The following is a 20,295-nucleotide window of genomic DNA, read 5'->3' as shown; positions in this document are numbered from 1 at the left end:
ATCAAAAATATAAAAATGTAGAATTAAAATGAGGAATTGTTTAAAATTAAAATAATTAAAATATAACACTAGAATTAAAGCAAAAAGTAAAATGAAAGTAAATAATTTTAACATTCTTTGCTAACAAAGAACATATACACATATATATATATATATATATATATATATATATACATACATATACACACACACACACACATATACACACACGCACATATATATATATTAAAGCCAAATAGAAAAATTAAACAAAAAAGCCTAATAAAAATGCTGAAACACAACAAAATTACAACTAAATTTAAACTAAAATAAATATAGATTAATGCTAAATATAAAAGCATAAAAAAATACAAAAACACAGTAAACTAAAATTTAACTGAAAATATGGAAATCACATTTAAAACAATATTAAATACTATTTTAGTTTATTAACTATACTAAAAATAACACTGAAACACACCAAAAGTCTTGAGATATTGACAAAAGATGGCACTGATTACAACTGAATCAAACCAGCTGATGGCTCTCGACTGAACATCTGACTTCATCACAAACAGGAAAGAGGAAACGGATAGAAATGCAGCACTTTCTCATGCCAACAGTGCTACACACACACACACTTGAGGAAATGCAGAAGAGCAGCAGAACGGTTTCAAATCCTTCCAGAATGTCAACAAGAAACAACACGCAGAGAATGGACGTGTTTGAGTAACCTCTGTAGAAAAACCATCATAATCTACAGAATCTGGACCAGAGAGAAGACGGTCTGTGAGAAAACATGCACTCAGGCATCTGAGACAAACGCCTGCCCTGGTTTGAGTTCTTCTGCTCGTACTGCATTACAGAGAATCACACTCACTCCTACACCAGAGGCGACGAGCCAGTGCATTACGAGACAAGACACAAATAAAAGATGAAAATAAGGCCTTCTGGCTTCTTAAACAACTAAACCTAAACCTGAAATCCAGCCCCAAACCATCCAAAACCAGTTCTAACAAAGCACACGGACCAAACAGTTTTCACCTGCCGAATGACAAAACTGCAAAAAAATATTGGAATAATTAAGATTTTTTTTATTATTATTTTATTTTTATTTATGACTATGTAAGATGTCTCTTCTGCTCACCAAGGCTGCATTTACTTGATCAAAAATACAGTAAAAACAACGCTATCTCATGACCAATTCGTACGTATTTTACGAGGTGGCTAATTCATATGAATTCTCACGACCTCACTCGTATGATTTTGTACAATTTGTTTAAACCCCAGTGACAGGTAGGTTTAGGGGCGGGGTTAGGTGTAGGTCATTCATACAAATTCATATGAATTGTACAACTCGTAAAATACGTACAATTTGGCAAAAATATGTATGAATTGCAGTGAGATCAGGCCAGTAAAAACAGTAATATTGTGAAACATTATTACAATTTCAACTAACTATTTTCCGTGTGAATGCATGTTAAAATGTAGTTTATTCCTGTGATCAAAGCTGAATTTGAATTTACTCCAGTCTTCAGTGTCACATGATCCTTCAGAAATCACAATAATATGAAGATTTGCTGCTCAAGAAACATTTATTATTATTATTATTAATAATAATGTTGAAAACAGTTGTGCTGCCTATAATTTTTGTGGAAACTACTGAAATATATTTATCTTTCAGGTTTGTTCAAAAGAACAGCATTTAGTTGAAACTGAAATCTTTAATATTATAAATGTCTTTACTGTCCCTTTTGATCAACTGAATGCATCTGTGTTGAATGAAAATATAATATGTTGGCAAAAAAAAAAACTCTCCATCCTGCCCTGATCTCACGTTACGCTTACAGCGGCATCGGTCAGCGTTTTGCATCCAGACACTCAGCTAAACTTCTGCACCACAAACTGACATTTAATGCTGCTGGATTTGTACTGTGGAAACTTGCCTGTCAATCTTTAACAGTGTGTCATGTGACTTACACAGTGTGCTTCTTCAAGACCGAATGAAGACATCCGGTACAGCTAAAGACCAATGACAACAACGAAATAATATACTGCACGCTATATTCATGCTCAGTGAGATCCAAATCCACCAAACGCTGTAACATCAATCCATTCAAACATTCAGTCTTAAAGGGACAGTTCACCCAGAAATTAAAATCCTGAGTTTCTTTCGTCTGCTAAACACAAAAAAAAAATACATTTTGAAGAATGTAGGTAAGCAAACAGTTGACGGCACCCATTGACTTCCATAGTGTGGGGAAAAATACTATGGAAGTCAATGGCTACCCTCAAGTGTTTGCTTACCTACATTCTTCAAAATGTCTTTTTTTGTGCTTAGCAGAAGAAACAAGTGGATGGTGAGTAAAAAACACCTATAAATCACCTATATCAGAAAAATATATATATATATATATATATATATATATATATATATATATATATATATATATTTGGTCTATATCTAATGCATTCACACACTTCTATATGTGCTTCAGTATCTTTAGGGCCATTGTATGAGTACATTGCACACAAACACATGTGATCATACATCAGGCATGTGAAGCATTCACTGTGAACCTCAGGCTGTTATTTAACAACACCACACATGATGACAAGAAACAAGATCTGAGCCTGTCTGTCCCTGTAAAAACTAGAATCACTGAAGAGCACTCCATCTGATTTGAATATGCAAAGTTGTAGTTTTATCACCCAAAAACTATGCAGTCAGGTGAAAAAGTGCCAAGATAACAAACCAATGTGCAGAAGGGCTCCGAATTAAATTGTTAAATCAATTAATAATTATATAAACCAAAAGTCAAATGTTCGGATTTACTGTCAAACAATTAAAACAATAAATAATTAAACAAATTAATCAATAAAATTCACCAATTTGTCTTGGAATGTGGCATTTTTGTAAAAAATAAATATGAATTACTGCTAAATATTCATTTTTAAAAATAAAATGACAAAAGCAGATAAAATTACTAAAACTTAGTCTTAAACTAAAATAAATACAAATTAAGGCGAAAATACGTATTAAAAACTATATTATTCAAACTTGAAATAATACAAATTAAGGCTAAATATAAATATTTTAAAAAGTAAAAATGACAAAAGCACATAAGAAAATTACTAAAATTAAAATTAAAATAAATATTTAAAAACGTTCTGAGAAATCAAGGTTTGGAAGCATATATAATTTCTTTAATTTTCTAGTCACTTAAATATAATTTAGGTTAAAATGACTTAAACCTCCAATTTGACTTTTATACTAAAAATTACAAGCCATCTCAAGTTTTAAGTTGAAGTAGGTGGATTTTTACAGTGTTGACATTTGTGGTATTTTATTATTAAAAGAGGCAAAAATTATATTTTATTATGCAAAGAAAATTATTAAAATGCAGCCATTTTTTTTAAACGCGTGTTAATATTTTAATGTGTACTCTAAGTGCATTCATATAGTCTTGTGAAACAAAGTTATTTATTTAATTATTTATTTATTTATTTAATTATTTTAATTATTCAAAATAAATTAGAATATTTAACTTTTGGTTCAAGTAATTATTAACTGATTTAATTATTTATATTGAAGTCTTTGGTCCTTTGGTTATCGCAGTGAAGCTGGTCAGCAAATCACATACACAACGTTTAATTTCTTTTTTTTTTTTTTGCATTTCTCCCACATTTTCCTAACGACCGTTTGTCGTGTGAATTTATTCTATGCATTTATGCCGTTTTGTTTACCTTCTTCCAATCAAATACGTAAAATACGGTGCAGATCAGATCGAAACCATATCAAGTTCAAACAATCCCGATGCAACTGTATTGAATGGATCCTTAAACCAGATTCAGCACGAATGACAGCATGATCCTCGCTCATATCGCACACATTCACATGCATCTAATGCCTCACGGTCGTGCATGAAGCTTCACATATGTTTAGTTGAGGATGGAGGAAGTTGGGAGTTGATCAGTGCATCTGCACCACTCCTTCAGCTCGGAGCCCAAAACACCAGACACTCAATCACATCGCACGCGTTCCCGCACCGCGCCTCTACTCACATCTTTCTTGGGGATTTTGGGAGTGGTGTTCTTATATTTGGACGTCTTGAAGCGATTCATGCTGAGCTGCTGGCCGCGCGTTTGAACCTTCCGGGTGTCTCGGTGTTGTGATGATGATCGCGACGCGTGCGTTTGAATGAGTGCGTTTCTTGTGACGCAGAGCGCAGATCTACAAACCATCGACTCTCTCTACAAGCGCTGCAGCAAATCACGCCCGACATATAGATCGCGTGCGTCTGCGAGATCAAAACGCAGCCGGGATCCGTAGTTTCCGCCTATAGCTATATTACAGGCTTGCGCTACCCCTATATAAAGAAGAAATTAAATTGTCAGTAAAGTATTTTTACCCTGTTTACCCTGAAATACCGTACTACTAAAAAAAAAAAAAAAAAAAAAAAAAATATATATATATATATATATATATATATATATATATATATGAATAGTAGTAACAGTATTTATAGTAACTGTGGTATTTTGGTCAAAATAAATGTTCTCTAGATTTTTTACTAGCTACTTTTTTAAGTATAAGCAGAAATCAAACACTCTTTTTAAAGTGCTATTCTCTTAAAACAACACACATATGCCTATGAATAGATGAATAAATACATATTTCTAAAAATATGTATTTCTGAAAAAAAAATACATATTTCTTTAAATAAATGAATAAATAAATAAATAAACATGACTAAAAACTTTGAACCAGTGTTAGCCTATTTTAGTATGGCTGACATACTATTCTAGCTTGTATTCATATTTTACTACTATTTTGATTTTTATATTTTCTGTTTTCATTTTAATTTTAGTTAAAGTTTCATTTTCATTCGTTTTCGTTGCATTTATAAAAATGCATGTATATATAGTTTTTATTATATTTTCTTTCTTTTCTTTCTTTTTCTAATTTTGATTCATTTTTATTTCATTAAACTAAAAGTGAAATGTAGCTGAAATAAAATAAGTTTCTTTTTATGTTTATTTTATTTCAGTTAAAATGTATTTATTTCAAGTAACAAATAAATATATCATATTTATTAGTTAATTTATATTTGCATCTATTTTCTGGAATTTCATTATTATTATTATTATTTCAGTTATGACAATCACCTTTCTTGTTGGAGAAAAATGGTCTAAAAATGGTAGTCATAATGTGTGAAATAATATCTGTGCATTAAAAAAAAGAAAGAAAAAGAACTGTGCTGCACTGTACTTGTATTTTTATGTAATTTATTTCTATTATTCAGTCCATTTCCTGTTTATTTTTATTTTCATTAAATAGTCAATCTGTTATTATAATCTTGAATTGTATAACGAATTTTAATTATATCGGCTTTGCATTGTATATGGTATTTCACTATATTGTGTTTAATGCTGGAATAAATCTCTCAACTTGATCTTCACGAGCCCGTCCACTCTACTTCATCTCATTAGGATCGGATAGGATTGGCTAAACTAACCAAGAAACTCCACTGTACAGTTCAGTTGGTGGCGGTAATACACCAAAAGTTGGCTTGCCCACCGCCGATAAACACTACAAGAAGAAGAACTAAGCAACAGTAGTGCGCACGCGTGTGGCGCTCGCGCATGCGCAGTCTCTCTCGTGTCAGTGAGTGGCGAAGATGGCGTGCTCTGCGGCTCGCAGCTCCGCGCGCTGGATGGCGGCGGCGGCGTCCTCTGGCCACAGACGGGCCTGCTCTCATCTCCTGTCCGGCGCGGACGGAGCGCACAGGAGTCTCTCGACGCTGTCGGGCTGCCGAGTGTGGACGCGGCGCGGCGGAGGAGCCGGGACTGCGGTGACATTGAGAGGCATGCCAGGTGAGAGACAGAGGCCTGAGCATCAAACCCCCCCACACACACACACACACACACACACACACACACGTTTACTTAGCTATCTAAATGGGGACATTCCATAGGCGTAATGGTTTTTATACTGTACTTACTGTATGTGCTATTGCCCTACACCAACCCTACACCTAAACCTACCCCTTACAGGAGACTTTCTGCATTTTTAGATTTTCAAAAAACTTAATTCTGTGTGATTTATTAGCTTGTTTGCCCGTGGGGACCTCAATTTATTGACACGAGTCCCCATGAGTCTGTGTGTATTCAGGTTTAAGTCCCCACCTGAATAGAAAAACAAGTACACACACACACACACTCTCTGCTAACTCCGAGTTCAACATATGCGTTTATAAATCAGGGCTGATATACATTCAGCTTCAGATGACATGATGATGAAGCCATTAAACGCTCACTTGTAATGTTAGGTCAGAAAGCAAACACAAACAGTTATTGCATTCAACTCTAAATCAACACATGCACACGTGATCGCTTTGATCAAGAGCAGCCTAATCAATAGTGTGTGTGTGTGTGTGTGTGTGTGAGAGAGAGAGAGAGAGAGAGAGAGAGAGGATCTGAGGAGAAATCACAGGAACTTCTCTGACCTTGTTGCAGTTGAGCAGTGACGTCAGCTGGACAAATAAAGGCACTATTAGTCCTGTTATGAATAAAAGTAATCAAAGCATTTTCATTTAAATTTCATCTAATTTATTTATTTATTTATTATTGAATTAAGTAAATGGAGGACAAGCTAAAATTACATTTTCAAATTTATGTAAAATGTAAAATTATGTTTTGCTAATATTTTCCCCTATATACACACACTGCTTTATTTGTATTTTTTATATTATAATAATGTTATATGTTGTATATTAATTTAAAATAAAGTATATTAAAAATATATAATGTATAATTATGATGATAATAATTAGTAATTTAATTACTTAACTACTGATTTTATAATGAATTAATACTTTTAATAATTTAAAGTATTAGCACAACAGCAATAATAATAGTAATTTATTCCTTTAAAAATAACCCACATATTTGTAATTCATGAATTGATTAATTAATTAAAATTGGGACTGACAGTTATATTTCTAAACATTTTTCTAAAGCATATTCTTAGCTGCACGTTTACTGGCTTTACGTTGAATATTGTATGTCACTATTTATTGGTTTAATGTGGGGAACTAAATTGTATCAGTTTTATAAGGGTTCTGTCTGTGGTATTTGTTATAAAATGCTGTAGTTGCTACACTTAATGTTATCATATTAAAACAATGGTAAGTATGGTGTTCATAATTGTAATGATAGTGTTGTGTGTCACAGCGTTGAGCCCTTCTTCTCATGTCGTCTGTAAGATGTCGTTCCACACCAGCTCTCCTGCTAGAAAACAGGATTTCTACCAGATCCTTGGGGTTCCACGCACAGCCGCGCAGAATGAGATTAAGAAAGCTTATTACCAGGTAATACTACACACCTGACTGCTGTGTGTTTGTCGTCTTATTGTGAATGGAGACCGGGGCTAGTTGTCACAAAAATGTTGTATTTTAGTAACTATGATTTGAGTCAGAAGGATAATTACATAAATGCTAGCAGTGATGCATGTTTTATACATATCAATTATTTACATTTTCTATTGGCCATGACAATAGTTTTGTTTTGTTTTAGTTTTTTTGCTGTATTGTTTTGTTGCTATAATTCTTTAATTTATTCATTAATAAAACAATAAACAGATAAAAATGGCCCTTAAATAGTAATTAAAAATAGCCTATAATACCTTACAATGACTGCTGTACTCGAGATAGTAGTTTATAATATAAGAAAATAATATTTTTCACAAATCATTGTTAATAAGCAGCAGGTTTGCAAAGCAAATGGACAAACTGAATGTCGTCTTAAAATAATGTACGTTTTCCAGCTCAGAAAAATCCCAATTTTTTGCAAATATATGTTCCCCTAAATGTTTGCTGTTTATTTTATAATATAGATTAATAATAATAATATATTGTATAAAAGTACATTAATATATAATATTTAATATATAACATTAATACTATTGTGTTAATATATAATATACTATGCTCATATAATTTATATATTTGAATTATATTTATTAGTACTAAATGTATTTGTAGTAATCAATTTTTTTTTATATTATACTTAAAAAATAAAAAATAAAAAAAAATATCTGTGTTTGCTGTTATTATGAATATATAAATTCAGACTAAAGCTTCACATAATAAACAGCAGATTTCTAGTGTTAGATGAATTTTCCACATTTAGATGAAATGTTCACTGGAGTAAAAAGTGTGACGACTATTTCCAGTCTAATTTTTGGCATTTGACAGTTTGTGTTTCTGTTTTCCCTCATTCAGATGGCAAAGAAGTATCATCCTGACACTAACAAAGACGACCCTCAAGCGAAGGAGAAGTTTGCACAGCTCGCTGAGGCCTATGAGGTTTGAAGCGTTTGCTCTGTGAAAGCTTGTTCTGGCATCGGTGTGGAATAATGAGTGACTGAATGTTTTGTCCTCAGGTGCTCAGTGACGAGGGGAAGAGGAAACAGTATGACATGTACGGCTCTGCTGGGTTTGACGCGGGTCAGGCCGGTGCGGGACATCAGCAGTACTGGAGCGGAGGGAGCAGCATCAACCCCAAGGAGCTTTTCCGCAAGATCTTTGGCGAGTTTTCTGGAGGCTTTGGGGATTTCAACGCCATCTTCGATCAGCCACAAGAGGTCAGATGTGGTCTGTGTTCAGCATACACTGGACAATAAGGGCTCAGTTTTATTTTTCCCAAATACAAACATACATGCATATTATTATTATTATTATTATTATTATTATTATTATTATTATATATTTTTATACTTTTATATATATATATATATAATATTAGTGCTGTCAAAGTTAACGCGTCAATAATGCGTTAACGGAAATTCATTTTAACGGCACTAATTTTATTCATGCGTGATTAACGCAGGGCGCATTTTCTGTTTGACCCATGGCCTAGCCCGTAGTTGGAGAAATGGAGATGCATAGTGTTGCCAACTTAGCGACGTGGCAGACCCCTTTAGTGACCCAACCCCCCCACAAAAAGTGCCTAGCGACAAATCTTTAGGGTTTGCCTAAACCTTATTTAGTTTCTGAGACTCGCTAGAACTGCAGCGCCAGGTCTTGCCTTCCCAGCGCATGCACACACACCTTTCTTTCTCTCTCTGTGTGTCTGCATTGTTCAGCAAGCGGCGGAGAGGAGCAACGCTTTCAGTTAAACACAGATATTATGTTGCTTCTCTAATTTTACATGCAAGTATAGCCAAAAGCACAGCTATTGTGTATATCTTATGTGTATTTGATTTCATCAGACGACGGCTCGATTATCAGGGTTTTTGTGCAGATTAACATCTTGGAAGGGAGAGCTGGTTATGTAGCCTAGTCTTAATTAGTTTCAGTCACTATTTCTTATTCATTCCGTTGTCTGACAACAGAAACAGTCAAATATACCAATGAAAACAATTTTATTGAGAATTTAGCTGCATCAAAATACAGCATGTGGGCACAGAGAGCCAAACAAATCTAATAATAAACATTTTGCATGTTCAGAAGAAGTGAGCTGCCCTGTCCTGCAAAAATGTAAACAGGTTTGTGTAAGTAAATTGCTCAGTGCATAGAAAGAGAAGTAATGGGAACCTGGTATTTCTATGTAATTTTTTTCATGTGTCTAGTAGACATGAACAAGTTCTTTGAAAAACATATATGACCTTTGAAACATGTCTACTCTTTATGCTCTGTTGACTATGGTTTCAATAATAATAAACATACATCTGCATAAAGCATGTCCATGTCGATTAGAGTATTAAAAACTTGAAAAGTATTAATTTAAGGTACATTTAGAACAAAAACAAATGTGCGATTAAGTTGCAATTAATCACGAGATAACTCGTGACAATCATGCGATTAATCACGATTAAAAAATGTAAACGATTGACAGCCCTAATATGTATATACAGAGCTGGGTAGATTACTTACAAATTGTAATCCGTTACTGATTCCAGATTGCATGATGCAAATTGTAGTCAGTAACGTAATCCGTTACATTACACATTTTAGGTAATATAATCAGATTACTTATAGATTACTTTTGATTTAACTCGTTTATCACATTGATTTAAATAGCATTATCTTGTACCATAATGATGTAAAAAAAAAATGCAGAGTAAGAAAACTTGTTCCATTCGTTGTAATTTACAACATAAAGTTCATTAAACATTATATAAACTAGGGTTTGTAAAGGAACTGCAGAGGGGTTGTGAGTTTAATGAAAAGCTGACAAATAATTCAATCATAAAAAATGAAAATAAGTCTCTTCACTCGGCGGCCATATTTGCAATGCCTCCGGGCAGCAAATCATCTTAATGAATGGGGGGGAATCCTGAAATCTCAAAAACTGCTCGCTGAACTCACAATTAAATTCCATATGTCACATCAGCAACAAAAATCTGAAATGAATTGCCCCATGAATGTTGTTTCTTATGCTCAAATAGCGTTTAAAAAGCTTATTTTTCAGGCTAGACCAGCCAATGTGCAGAGTCATAACATGCTTACTGCGCATGTGCAGTGGCTGTTCTAGTCAGGGCTGCGTTCAGCCCCAACAAAACATTGCAAAACATTTTTAAACGGAAACATTGGTGTGTTGAACACTCTGTTCTGATGACGCAAGAGTTGCAACTACGGCAGCTGAGAAGGCCATTCTTTGTGTTCTTTTTGAAGAATTTTTGGAGCCTGATGAAATAAATACTGTTTAATACTGCAAAATATGCTCAATGTTACAGTCACTGCCCTTGCCATCCATTCTTATGTAAAACACTGAATTACCATTGTGTATGAAATTTGGTATATACTGTATATAAACTTGACTTGCAATGAAGCTAAAAATATAAACAACTACATCATCATGTTGATATGCTATATTGTTACTATAAAACTAACATGTCTTCTAATATCTTCAATTGTTGCATATACTGGCTGCATCAAACACATTTGTAAACAACTTTACTTGGACCCATTGTGCGAGCTGTCTCTTTAATACCGCGTGGTTATACATGTTGCTGCTGATGAGAAAACATATCGCAAACCCCGTTGCACACCGTTTCCAGGAAACATGTCGTTCAACCCAGAAACCATTGCAAAACGTTGCACACTGGTTTGAGCTTGAACGTGCCCCAGGTTTCTATGGGAAATATGGCTCTTTCATTTAGAAGGTGGAACTAGTCCTCCATATTGCGCGTTACAGTTTCTCCCATTCATAAATATAGGAGTGAACCATCTTTGTATTTCTACAGACTTTGTTTTAAATAAAACGCTTACTAAAAAAGATGAAATATTTTTATTTACCTGCATGCCATGTGATCATTAATCAACATCAAAGAAACCGTGAACATGCAAATGTCATACTTAATTATTGAAATATTTATTTTAAAATCTCAGGGGTACTTAAAGCAAATATATTTGGTGAATAAGGTTTAGATGAGAAAAAGTTTTGGAATGCCTGCATTACATGTAAATAAGAAATAACGTGAATATGTGCATTTTAATTAGTTATAATTAATAATACATGGTTAAAAAAACCTACAGAGTAATAATTCAAATAAAAATGAATGTGTTCATCAGTAGTTGATGAAATATTGAAACCCTTCTTAAAACTGAAATGATTTTTGTAAATCCACTGCTCAAATTCTTTCGCCACCTGATAATGACTGATCTTTGTGTGAATGTCCACAAAACTGGACTATATATACATATATATGTAAATAATTGGTAGGCTATTTTAGAAAGGGAAATTTAAAAGATGAAAAAGAGAAATTAGGGAGAATCAATGAATTATGAATTTATTGCTAGTGTGTGAATATGTAATCCATAAAAAAAGTAACTGTAGTCTGATTATTTTAAAATGTAATTTACTCTAATTACAAGTACTACATTTTTGGAATCTGATTACAGAATCCAGATTACATGTAATCAGTTACTACCCAGCTCTATTTTTTTATATATTTATATATATATAGAGAGAGAGAGAGAGAGAGAGAGCAGTAATATATGTATTTATTTTTTTCCCAAAGTGAATTTTCTGGATTCCATTTTAATGGTTTAATTCAATTTTAGTCATTAAAGATGTTTAATTGAATTCATAAAACTTCACAAATTAATCAATCCTTTAAAATGACATTAAATTAAAATATAACCATTAATTTATGATAAAACATTGCGGTATTTATTTATTATTGGAGGTGTCAGATAAAGTTCTACACATTGGAACTGTATAAATTCAAACTTGGATGTTAAAATCTCTTAATGTTCCATAAAATAATGATATACTACTAATAATAATTATATTATGCCATGGTCTGTCTGAATAATCAATTCTGATTGGCTGGCAGGTGTTGATTAAATTTGTTGAACTGCACAGGTAGTTCCAGGTCAGTTTAATCATGTTCTATATTAATGCGCTTCCTATAAACATCGGTAACTATAGTAACATACAGTTACAGCTGAATAGTAATACAGACGAAAATAACCATCATTTTTATTGTTCCGGTCAAATATTGCAGCGCAAATATTATTACCATCTTTAATATGTGAATGCTGGGAAATGACCATGGCATAAACGGGATAATCAACGGCTAGCTGTGCATTAAACGATTGTCAAAGCAGTCCTTTTTAATCATTTATATATTATCTATTTAATAATTTAATAATTACTGATGCTCTTTCACGGTTTTGAGTGTGTGATTTATTGTGTTGCCTTGCTTCATTTATTTCAAAATGCGTCAATTTCCATGATGTCCTGCGCTATACAGTAAATTCCATTTTTATGCCTGGGTTCCACAATTCTGTCTGCATTTCCAGCATCATTGAAATCATAGAGCTCTAGACGCTCAATGAACCCTCTGTTCTGTTTGGTAACAGTATGTGATGGAGCTCACGTTCGCTCAGGCTGCTAAAGGAGTGAATAAGGAGATGACGGTCCACATCGAGGACACGTGTCAGCGCTGCGGCGGCAGAGGCCATGAGCCCGGATCCAAAGTCCAGCACTGCGGCAGCTGCAACGGGACAGGCATGGTAAGTGACGCCCTTGAGCACATCAGCTCATTTAGACGTGTCTGATGACTCAGCATCTATGGTTCGTCCCTGCAGGAGACGGTGAACACGGGGCCCTTCGTGATGCGCTCCACCTGCCGGCGCTGTGGCGGGAGGGGCTCGGTCATCACCTCGCCCTGTACGGCGTGCCGGGGGACGGGACAGACCAAACAGAGGAGGAGCATCACGGTGCCTGTTCCTGCCGGTGAGTTAGCTGCTTCTCTTCAGTGAAGAGACACTGGCTTCAGGGAATGGAGTGAGTTTTGAGGGTTTGTTTACTGTGACATTCAGGAATCGAGGATGGGCAGACGGTCCGAATGCCTTTGGGGAAGAAAGAGATCTTCATTACATTCAGAGTGAGTACATCACCACTGTTTTCAGGTTTCCGAAGCATACGTTGTAGAGATTACATTTAAGTCAACCAATCCGAATGAATAATTCTACAGCCCTGTGGTGTATATACTGTAAATCAAAGTCCATGTTGAAAATGTGTTTGTATGTATATATGGTATTTATTTTATGATATTTAATTATAATACATTTCTTTAAAATATAATACATATTAAATGTTATAATACATTTTTATTTTACAAATTTCTACATATTTTCATTAACATTTTTTTAAATATTATTTTTTTTTATGTATTAGTACTTTTTAATAGTGTTATACATTTTGATAATTTTTTTTTTCTGTCTTTGCTGATAGCTGGTGTTAAAAATTTGTTTCGACAGATTTCTTTCTTTATAATTATTAATAATAATCACACTATAGCTCCAATTTACTATTTTATTTGCTACCAGTAAAGTTTTTCCAAACATTTATAATTTACAGCAGAAAAGTGTTTAATACCTTTGAAATATTTGGGGAAATTATTTTATTTGCTTCTCAAAAATTTAAAAGCTAATATTTGTTAACAATTCAGATATCATGTCTATGTACCCATCTAAATGATCTGCTGTGTGCAGAGCTTTCTGTCCCTATATAAGGACTATTGGTACTTATTTAGTCTCTCAGTCTGAAGACTGATGTCTCTTTGTAGTGAATGGACTGGATTATGCAGGAACATTCTGGGCTGTTGGCCGTTGTGATCATGTATAACCCTGATCACATCCTCTGTGCTGTTTATTTACTTGTATATTTGACACTGCGTTGATGCTCTCAGGTCCAGAAGAGTCCAGTCTTCAGGAGAGACGGTGCTGACATTCACTCTGATGTCATGATCTCTGTGGCTCAGGCCATACTGGGCGGCACGGTCAGAGCACAAGGACTCTACGAGACCGTCAATCTCTCGGTGGGACATTTAACATCACCATATTGTAAAATTAAAGCAGCAGTTCACCTAAAATGAATTTATGAAAATGTACTCACCCTCAGCTCACCCAAGATGTAGATGAGTTTGTTTCTTCATTGGAAAAGATTCCGAAATTTCATCAGTTGTTCACCAGTGTATCCTCTGCAGTGAATGGGTGCCGTCAGAATGAGAGTCCAAACAACTGATAAAAACTGTTGCTTCTGGACAAAATATGAGTCCTCTATTCAAAATATTGCTTTCTCCAGTGAAAAGTCATCTCGTCTGAATCAGGAGAGAAATATACACAGATCGAGCACTATTTACAAGTGTAAACAGTCCAAACCAGTTAAATATGTTGGTGGATTTTGATATTAGAGGACAGCAATGGATGAACTTTTTCACTGGAAGAAACGTTATTATGGATTATAGACTAAAATTTTGGCCAAAGCAATGGTTTAAAGTTCAAAGGTCTCGATGGGTTTATTTCTTATAAGCACGCCGTTTTTGCTTCTGAAGACAATAATGGACTGGAGTGGTGTGGATTATTGTGTTTTTATCAGCTGTTTGGACTCTCATTCTGACGGCACCCATTCACTGCAGAGGATCCATTGGTGAGCAAGTGATAAAATGCTAAATTTCTTCAAATTTTTGATGGTCTGAGAGTGAGTGCATTTTCAACAAATTTTCATTTTTGAGTGAACTACTCCTCAATTTTAGATATTCTTCTGCATATAAAAACAGTTATTCACTCAGTGAATGTTTTTGTAGATCCCATCTGGGATCCATGCCGACCAGAGGATCCGGCTCTCTGGTAAAGGTATTCCACGGGTCAGTGGCTACGGTTATGGCGACCACTACGTCCACGTCAAGATCAAAATCCCAAAGTAAGTTTATACACGTGACGTAAGGACTTGTTTTGCTGCTGTTAAAGGTTAAACTGATCCATCCATATGTCTTCTGTCCAGGATGTTGACGGACCGGCAGCGAGCCCTCATGATGAGTTACGCGGAGGACGAGACCGATGTGGAGGGAACCGTCAATGGAGTGACCAGCACCACCACAGGTACAGTCATCACTGGAGCAGTGCGGTAGATTATTCACCTCTAGAATCTGAGGTGCTAATGCTACAACCGGTACCTGTCTCTGTCCAGGAGGGGCAGTGATCAGACCGGCACAGGCTTTTTCTCCAAATTAAAGAGAATGTTTAGCTCTTCCTGATAGCCACAAACTAGGTAGGATGATTTGTTTTAAGACATAACTCCCTGAAATCCTTTTTAATGATTGTAAGGATTGGGAAAGCCTGAATAAAGCGCTATTTTCGAGGTTCAGTATCTGGTTTGTGGCTGTTTCTGAATTCAGTGCCTCCAAAAAAGTATTTAGACACTTACAAATGTATGAATACATTTTTAGATAATAAAATTAGATAAGTAAGTAGATTAATGGTATATAATCAGCTCTGCATTTAATATAAAATTAGGGATTTTCATATACTGGGGCCCCTAAGGAGTGCTGGAATTGATTACAGAGATATATATAAACGACCAAATTCCACATGTGATCGTAAAAGGAAGTTATTACAAACACAATATCATAAATTCTTATGTAGCATGATGCTAATATTAGCTCTAATGCAGCTGCAGAACAGGTCCAATTCTTCTTCATAATGCATTTTGTCATAATACTTCACGTACGGTCGCAAGAAATGTTTTGTTGTATTTATTTAGAAATACTTTTGATAATAGTTGGGTAAATGTATACTGGGATTGAAGCGATGTGGCTTGGTAAACGTTTTATTGCCAGTTTAAAGGCTGATAATGGCTGAATAAAAACAAAAGAATAATGATAAAAGAATAATAAGGATTATGTCTCGTACCTGGCGGAAGTTTCCTTAAACTAGTTTGTCATGCATTTCTTTACTTCAACACATTTACAGGTAAATCCTAGTATTTTAAATTTGTGATTAATCATGATTAATCTGCTGTTCTATCAAACGTTACATAACTTCATCTTTACGTTCTTAAATTTAATGCAGATTTTATTGGTTAATATTAGCTGTCAATCACTCAGTCACTGCTTTCCGCTGTCAGGTGACCGGGACCTAACGACGGTACCGCGGGAAATGCAAAGGGCTGAGAGAAAATGAAAGGAAACACTGACAGATTTCTTTTGTAAACCACCTAAAGTTACAAATAATGGTGCTGGTGATAGCGATCATGAGCTGAATGTTGACCCAGCAGCCGAAAAGGCGGCGTACAGTTTTCGGAGAGAATAGTTGAAAGACTTCGAGAGGCTCCGCTGTGAAAACGCACTGTGCTCTATGCACTGCTTCACTTTAAAGCCTGTGGGACGGAGTTTGCAGGAACACTAACAGCATTCGCCACCGAATCTACACATTTTAAGCTCGAGAGCTTGGTTAAACACGGAGAGAGTGCCAAACACAAGAAATGCAGGGAGAAGTATGTGGCAAAATGTTCAGGATCATCAGGTTCAATCGTTAAGGCCTTTAATTGGCAGGATGCTCACGTAAGGGGCTGCGATAATATCGTAATTGTTGTTTTAACGATGTGCGATTTGACATTATCGAGTAACGTTTTATTGCAAAAACCAAACCAAACACCTACAGATAGTGCACGCATACATAACGTGATGAAGTCTAGCAGGTTAGACTAGTGCGCGTGCGCTTTCACTGCATGATTCAGCCTATTAAAATGCATAACAAAATTCAAGATATGGGGGCTTTATATCATTTCATATAGTTAATATCACACGAACAGTGCCGTTTTTTCCTCCAAAAATCAGCATATTACAAATGTGATATTGATTTTAACAGTTCAATAAATAAGAAGTTAATATTAAGAGACTTACGTTGTAGACACCATATTTCCTGTTTTCACCATATTTCCCAAACAAAGCCACACACTTTCGCGTCTCTGAGCAACATGACAGTGTTTCGTTCCTGAATGATTCAACAGTTTAAATGATTCGGTTCAATCGCAGTGACTCACTTATTAACAGTGACTTGATACCACCTATTGGCGATTGTAATTTCACATTTAAAGTATCTTTTTTTTATTATTATTATTATTTTTTTTAATAATTTCAAATATCAGTATTCAACGTTTTATGTTTGCAGTTTTAAAGCATTATATATGCATGTGTAACTGCAGGTTAAATGCATTCATGTCCTGCATTAAGCAGGGTGGAAGTGCATCTAAATGCCACTTCAGAAATTCAAAATTCAAATTCAAAGATGAATTTTGTTGATATTGATTTAATTTGCTTTAAACTCAATTTAAATCAATTTAAACTTATTGGAAAAGATTAATTTCTATCACTGTTGTGAACTGACCACCACACAGAATATGAAGAATATCAAAATCAGCTGTCCACGGTAGTCCTTAAGACTACCAGCACAATAACACAAGATCAGCACAATACCACAAGCAAAATATCGTCTAATTCTCATTATCAATTTCTATCCTAGAAAATATAGAGATATTATTTTTTGTCAATATTGCACACCCCTAGCTGCCAGCCGTTCTGCGCAATTGGCAGAGCTGAATGTAAAATTTAACACGGCATACACCATCCTAACCCTCGCCAAAGAGGAGCTCTCTCTCTGTGTTTAACCAAACTCAGATTAACTTCGGTGGTTTACGAAAGAAATCTGTCAGTTTCTTTTCATTTTCTCTCTTCTTCAGCCCTTTGCATTTCCCGCGGTAGTTAGCTCCCTGTCACCTGACAGTGGAAAGCAGTGACTGGGTGATTGACAGCTAATATATTAACCAATCTGCATTAAAGTTAATAATGTAAAGATGAAATCTGTTAATATATAATTTGTAGTTATGGTGCTCATTAATTTTTGGTGGGTGCTCTTAACTTTTTAAAGTTGGGAGCACCAGTGCTACCAAGTTAATTTCGAGCCATATATATATATATATATATATATATATATATATATATATATATATATATATATATATATAAAAATAGAAATTAAAGTAAATAAACATTAGATTAAAACATCATGAATAAACAAATAAAATAAATACAAATATTAAAATGAGTAAATGCAGTACTATAAAAAATAATGTAAAATATTAATATAAATTAAATATTTTCACATTTTTATTTTTCACAGTGTAAATTGGGTAAAATAAACGCCTTTAAATTTCAGGATTGGGATCTCTTGCTCTCAGATGAGCGTCGTAGGCATTTAAAAGATTGTAAAACCCTATTGGATCTCAGATTCATTCTTGTATTTGTTTGTTTTTACAGGTAAAAGATCCACTGGAAATTGAGACTTTAGTGGAGATTCAGATTCACAGTAAACCTGAAGGACATAGAAGAGAAGGAAGCGAGTCTTCTGCTGTGGACATGCAGCATTGAGTTCATCTTGAACGCTCCTCAGAAACGACAAATAAGGAAGATCTGTGGATGCATTATTGACATTTAAGAGAAGATCCCAGAGGAATATGATCTACACATTTACCCGTCTTACCTAAAATATTGTGATATCAGCCTTAGCGCCAACATGAACCATAGATCTTGTCTTTGGTCTGAACTTTTACATTAAGGTTTTACATAGTCAAGTCTTTCCTTTTCTGATGTTTTGAAGCGATTCACAAATGATTGGAAATCTTTACTTCAGTAACAATATAATTTCAGAATAATGTTCAAGATCTTTGTTTGTGCTGACACCTCACTGAGCGTAACCTCCTTCTGCTTGATTAGCAGTGTACATAGACAGCTGTTAATATTAAATCATTTTAATGTGTCGTTGTAAAAAATATGCAAAAATTAATAAAGTCTCTGTGTGACAACTGTAAATGACTTTGTTGTTGAATATATGGTGTGTGTGTATTGCAGTGTTGGGCAGTAACTAGTTACTAGTAATTTAGTTACTGTAATTACTTTTTGCAGTAACTAGTAGTGTAACTAATTACTAATAAGATTTCAGTAATAATATTACAGTTACTTTCCATAAATCAGCTTAGTTACTTCTGATGCCTCAACCCCGCTGATTTAAAATCTAACAATCGGACAGCTAACGTTATTAGTTTGGCTGTAACCGCATCCTGAATGAATTTCCTGGTTTGTAGGCGATATAATTTCTGTGATACACTGTCAGTTGCCATAGAAAATAATTTAAACTCCTCCTTCAGTTTGTAAGAAATGACACAAAAATCGTGTTTATACTAACGCACTTATGGAAGCCTATGTGACAGGACTCTGAACTGCATGTAAACATTAAAAATATGAAAGTAAAGCCAAAAGACTTAAAATTGTGCATTTAATATGAGACTAAATTAAATGAGAAAAGTTCGATAAAGTCACTTACTAACCTTCTTTGTCCAAAGCTCTAATTCCTTTCATGACCACTAATTTATAGCTGATACGAATAATGTAAACTCTTTAATTACCGTTAAAACCATATATATATATATATATATATATATATGTGTGTGTGTGTGTCTATGGTTAAAATCGCTTAACGTTACTTGAAAAGCGCGCGGTTGCCATGGAAGCAAAGAGAGCAACTAACAGCTTGTTTGTTTTTAGGCTAAGTCATAATTTACTTAATAAAAATTTTAAAAAATTAAATTAACCTTGACTATGTGATATTGTACTTAATATTTTAAATAGGCTATTTAAAAACGCAACATATTTTGTATAGAAATGCTAATACACGATTTAGCAAAAATAGCTAAGTTACAGGTTTTAACTTCTAAATTTTAAGACTGTTTTTCCTAAAAAATAATATATGTTATTATTTTCTCTTTCTGACAACATGACACATACACTGTGCATGTATAGAGCTTAAAGGTCTTTGCACACGGGGTCCAAAATTCAATAATCAATATTCAGATCAGGTTCCATTTTCTGCGTTTTCACATCCATAGCAAGCATTAAGGATGACAATTATGAAAAAAATATGATTTTAAATTGATTAAAATAAAACATGAACAAACAGTGAA

General features: G+C 34.3%; 2 protein-coding genes across 3 annotated transcripts in view; one reads left to right on the top strand and one right to left on the bottom strand.

Annotated features, from left to right (window-relative positions):
- The window catches only part of coro7 (coronin 7), a 166,194-nt gene extending 161,972 nt beyond the window's left edge, over window positions 1-4,222 (bottom strand). Inside the window, exon 1 of one of the 2 annotated variants that reach the window (XM_058771630.1) lies at window positions 4,045-4,222. In XM_058771630.1, coding sequence (XP_058627613.1) covers window positions 4,045-4,104 — 60 coding nt within the window. In that variant the 5' untranslated portion in view covers window positions 4,105-4,222. The remainder of the gene's footprint in view (window positions 1-4,044) is intronic. The other variant, XM_058771632.1, reaches the window with a different exon arrangement.
- Window positions 4,223-5,584: 1,362 nt separating this feature from the next.
- dnaja3a (DnaJ heat shock protein family (Hsp40) member A3a) lies at window positions 5,585-19,147 on the top strand. Its single transcript, XM_058771803.1, has 11 exons — window positions 5,585-5,856; window positions 7,216-7,352; window positions 8,265-8,348; window positions 8,426-8,626; window positions 12,855-13,007; window positions 13,083-13,230; window positions 13,317-13,381; window positions 14,189-14,317; window positions 15,086-15,201; window positions 15,283-15,380; window positions 18,596-19,147. The coding sequence occupies exons 1-11, from the start codon at window positions 5,661-5,663 to the stop codon at window positions 18,616-18,618; spliced, it is 1,350 nt and encodes a 449-aa protein (XP_058627786.1). The 5' UTR covers window positions 5,585-5,660; the 3' UTR covers window positions 18,619-19,147.
- Window positions 19,148-20,295: the final 1,148 nt, after the last annotated feature.

This window comes from Onychostoma macrolepis, chromosome 03 (assembly GCF_012432095.1).
Source record: "Onychostoma macrolepis isolate SWU-2019 chromosome 03, ASM1243209v1, whole genome shotgun sequence".
In the NCBI taxonomy this organism is placed as follows: Eukaryota; Metazoa; Chordata; class Actinopteri; order Cypriniformes; family Cyprinidae; genus Onychostoma; species Onychostoma macrolepis.
Note: the sequence above shows the minus strand (reverse complement) of the source record. Positions and strands in the feature narration are given on the sequence as shown.

Coding starts and splice junctions, on each gene's coding strand:
- dnaja3a (XM_058771803.1), top strand. CDS start 5,661: ATGGCGTGCTCTGCGGCTCGCAGCTCCGCGCGCTGGATGGCGGCGGCG. Junction 8,627..12,854: donor TCTTCGATCAGCCACAAGAG/GTCAGATGTGGT, acceptor GTTTGGTAACAG/TATGTGATGGAGCTCACGTT. Junction 14,318..15,085: donor ACGAGACCGTCAATCTCTCG/GTGGGACATTTA, acceptor ATGTTTTTGTAG/ATCCCATCTGGGATCCATGC.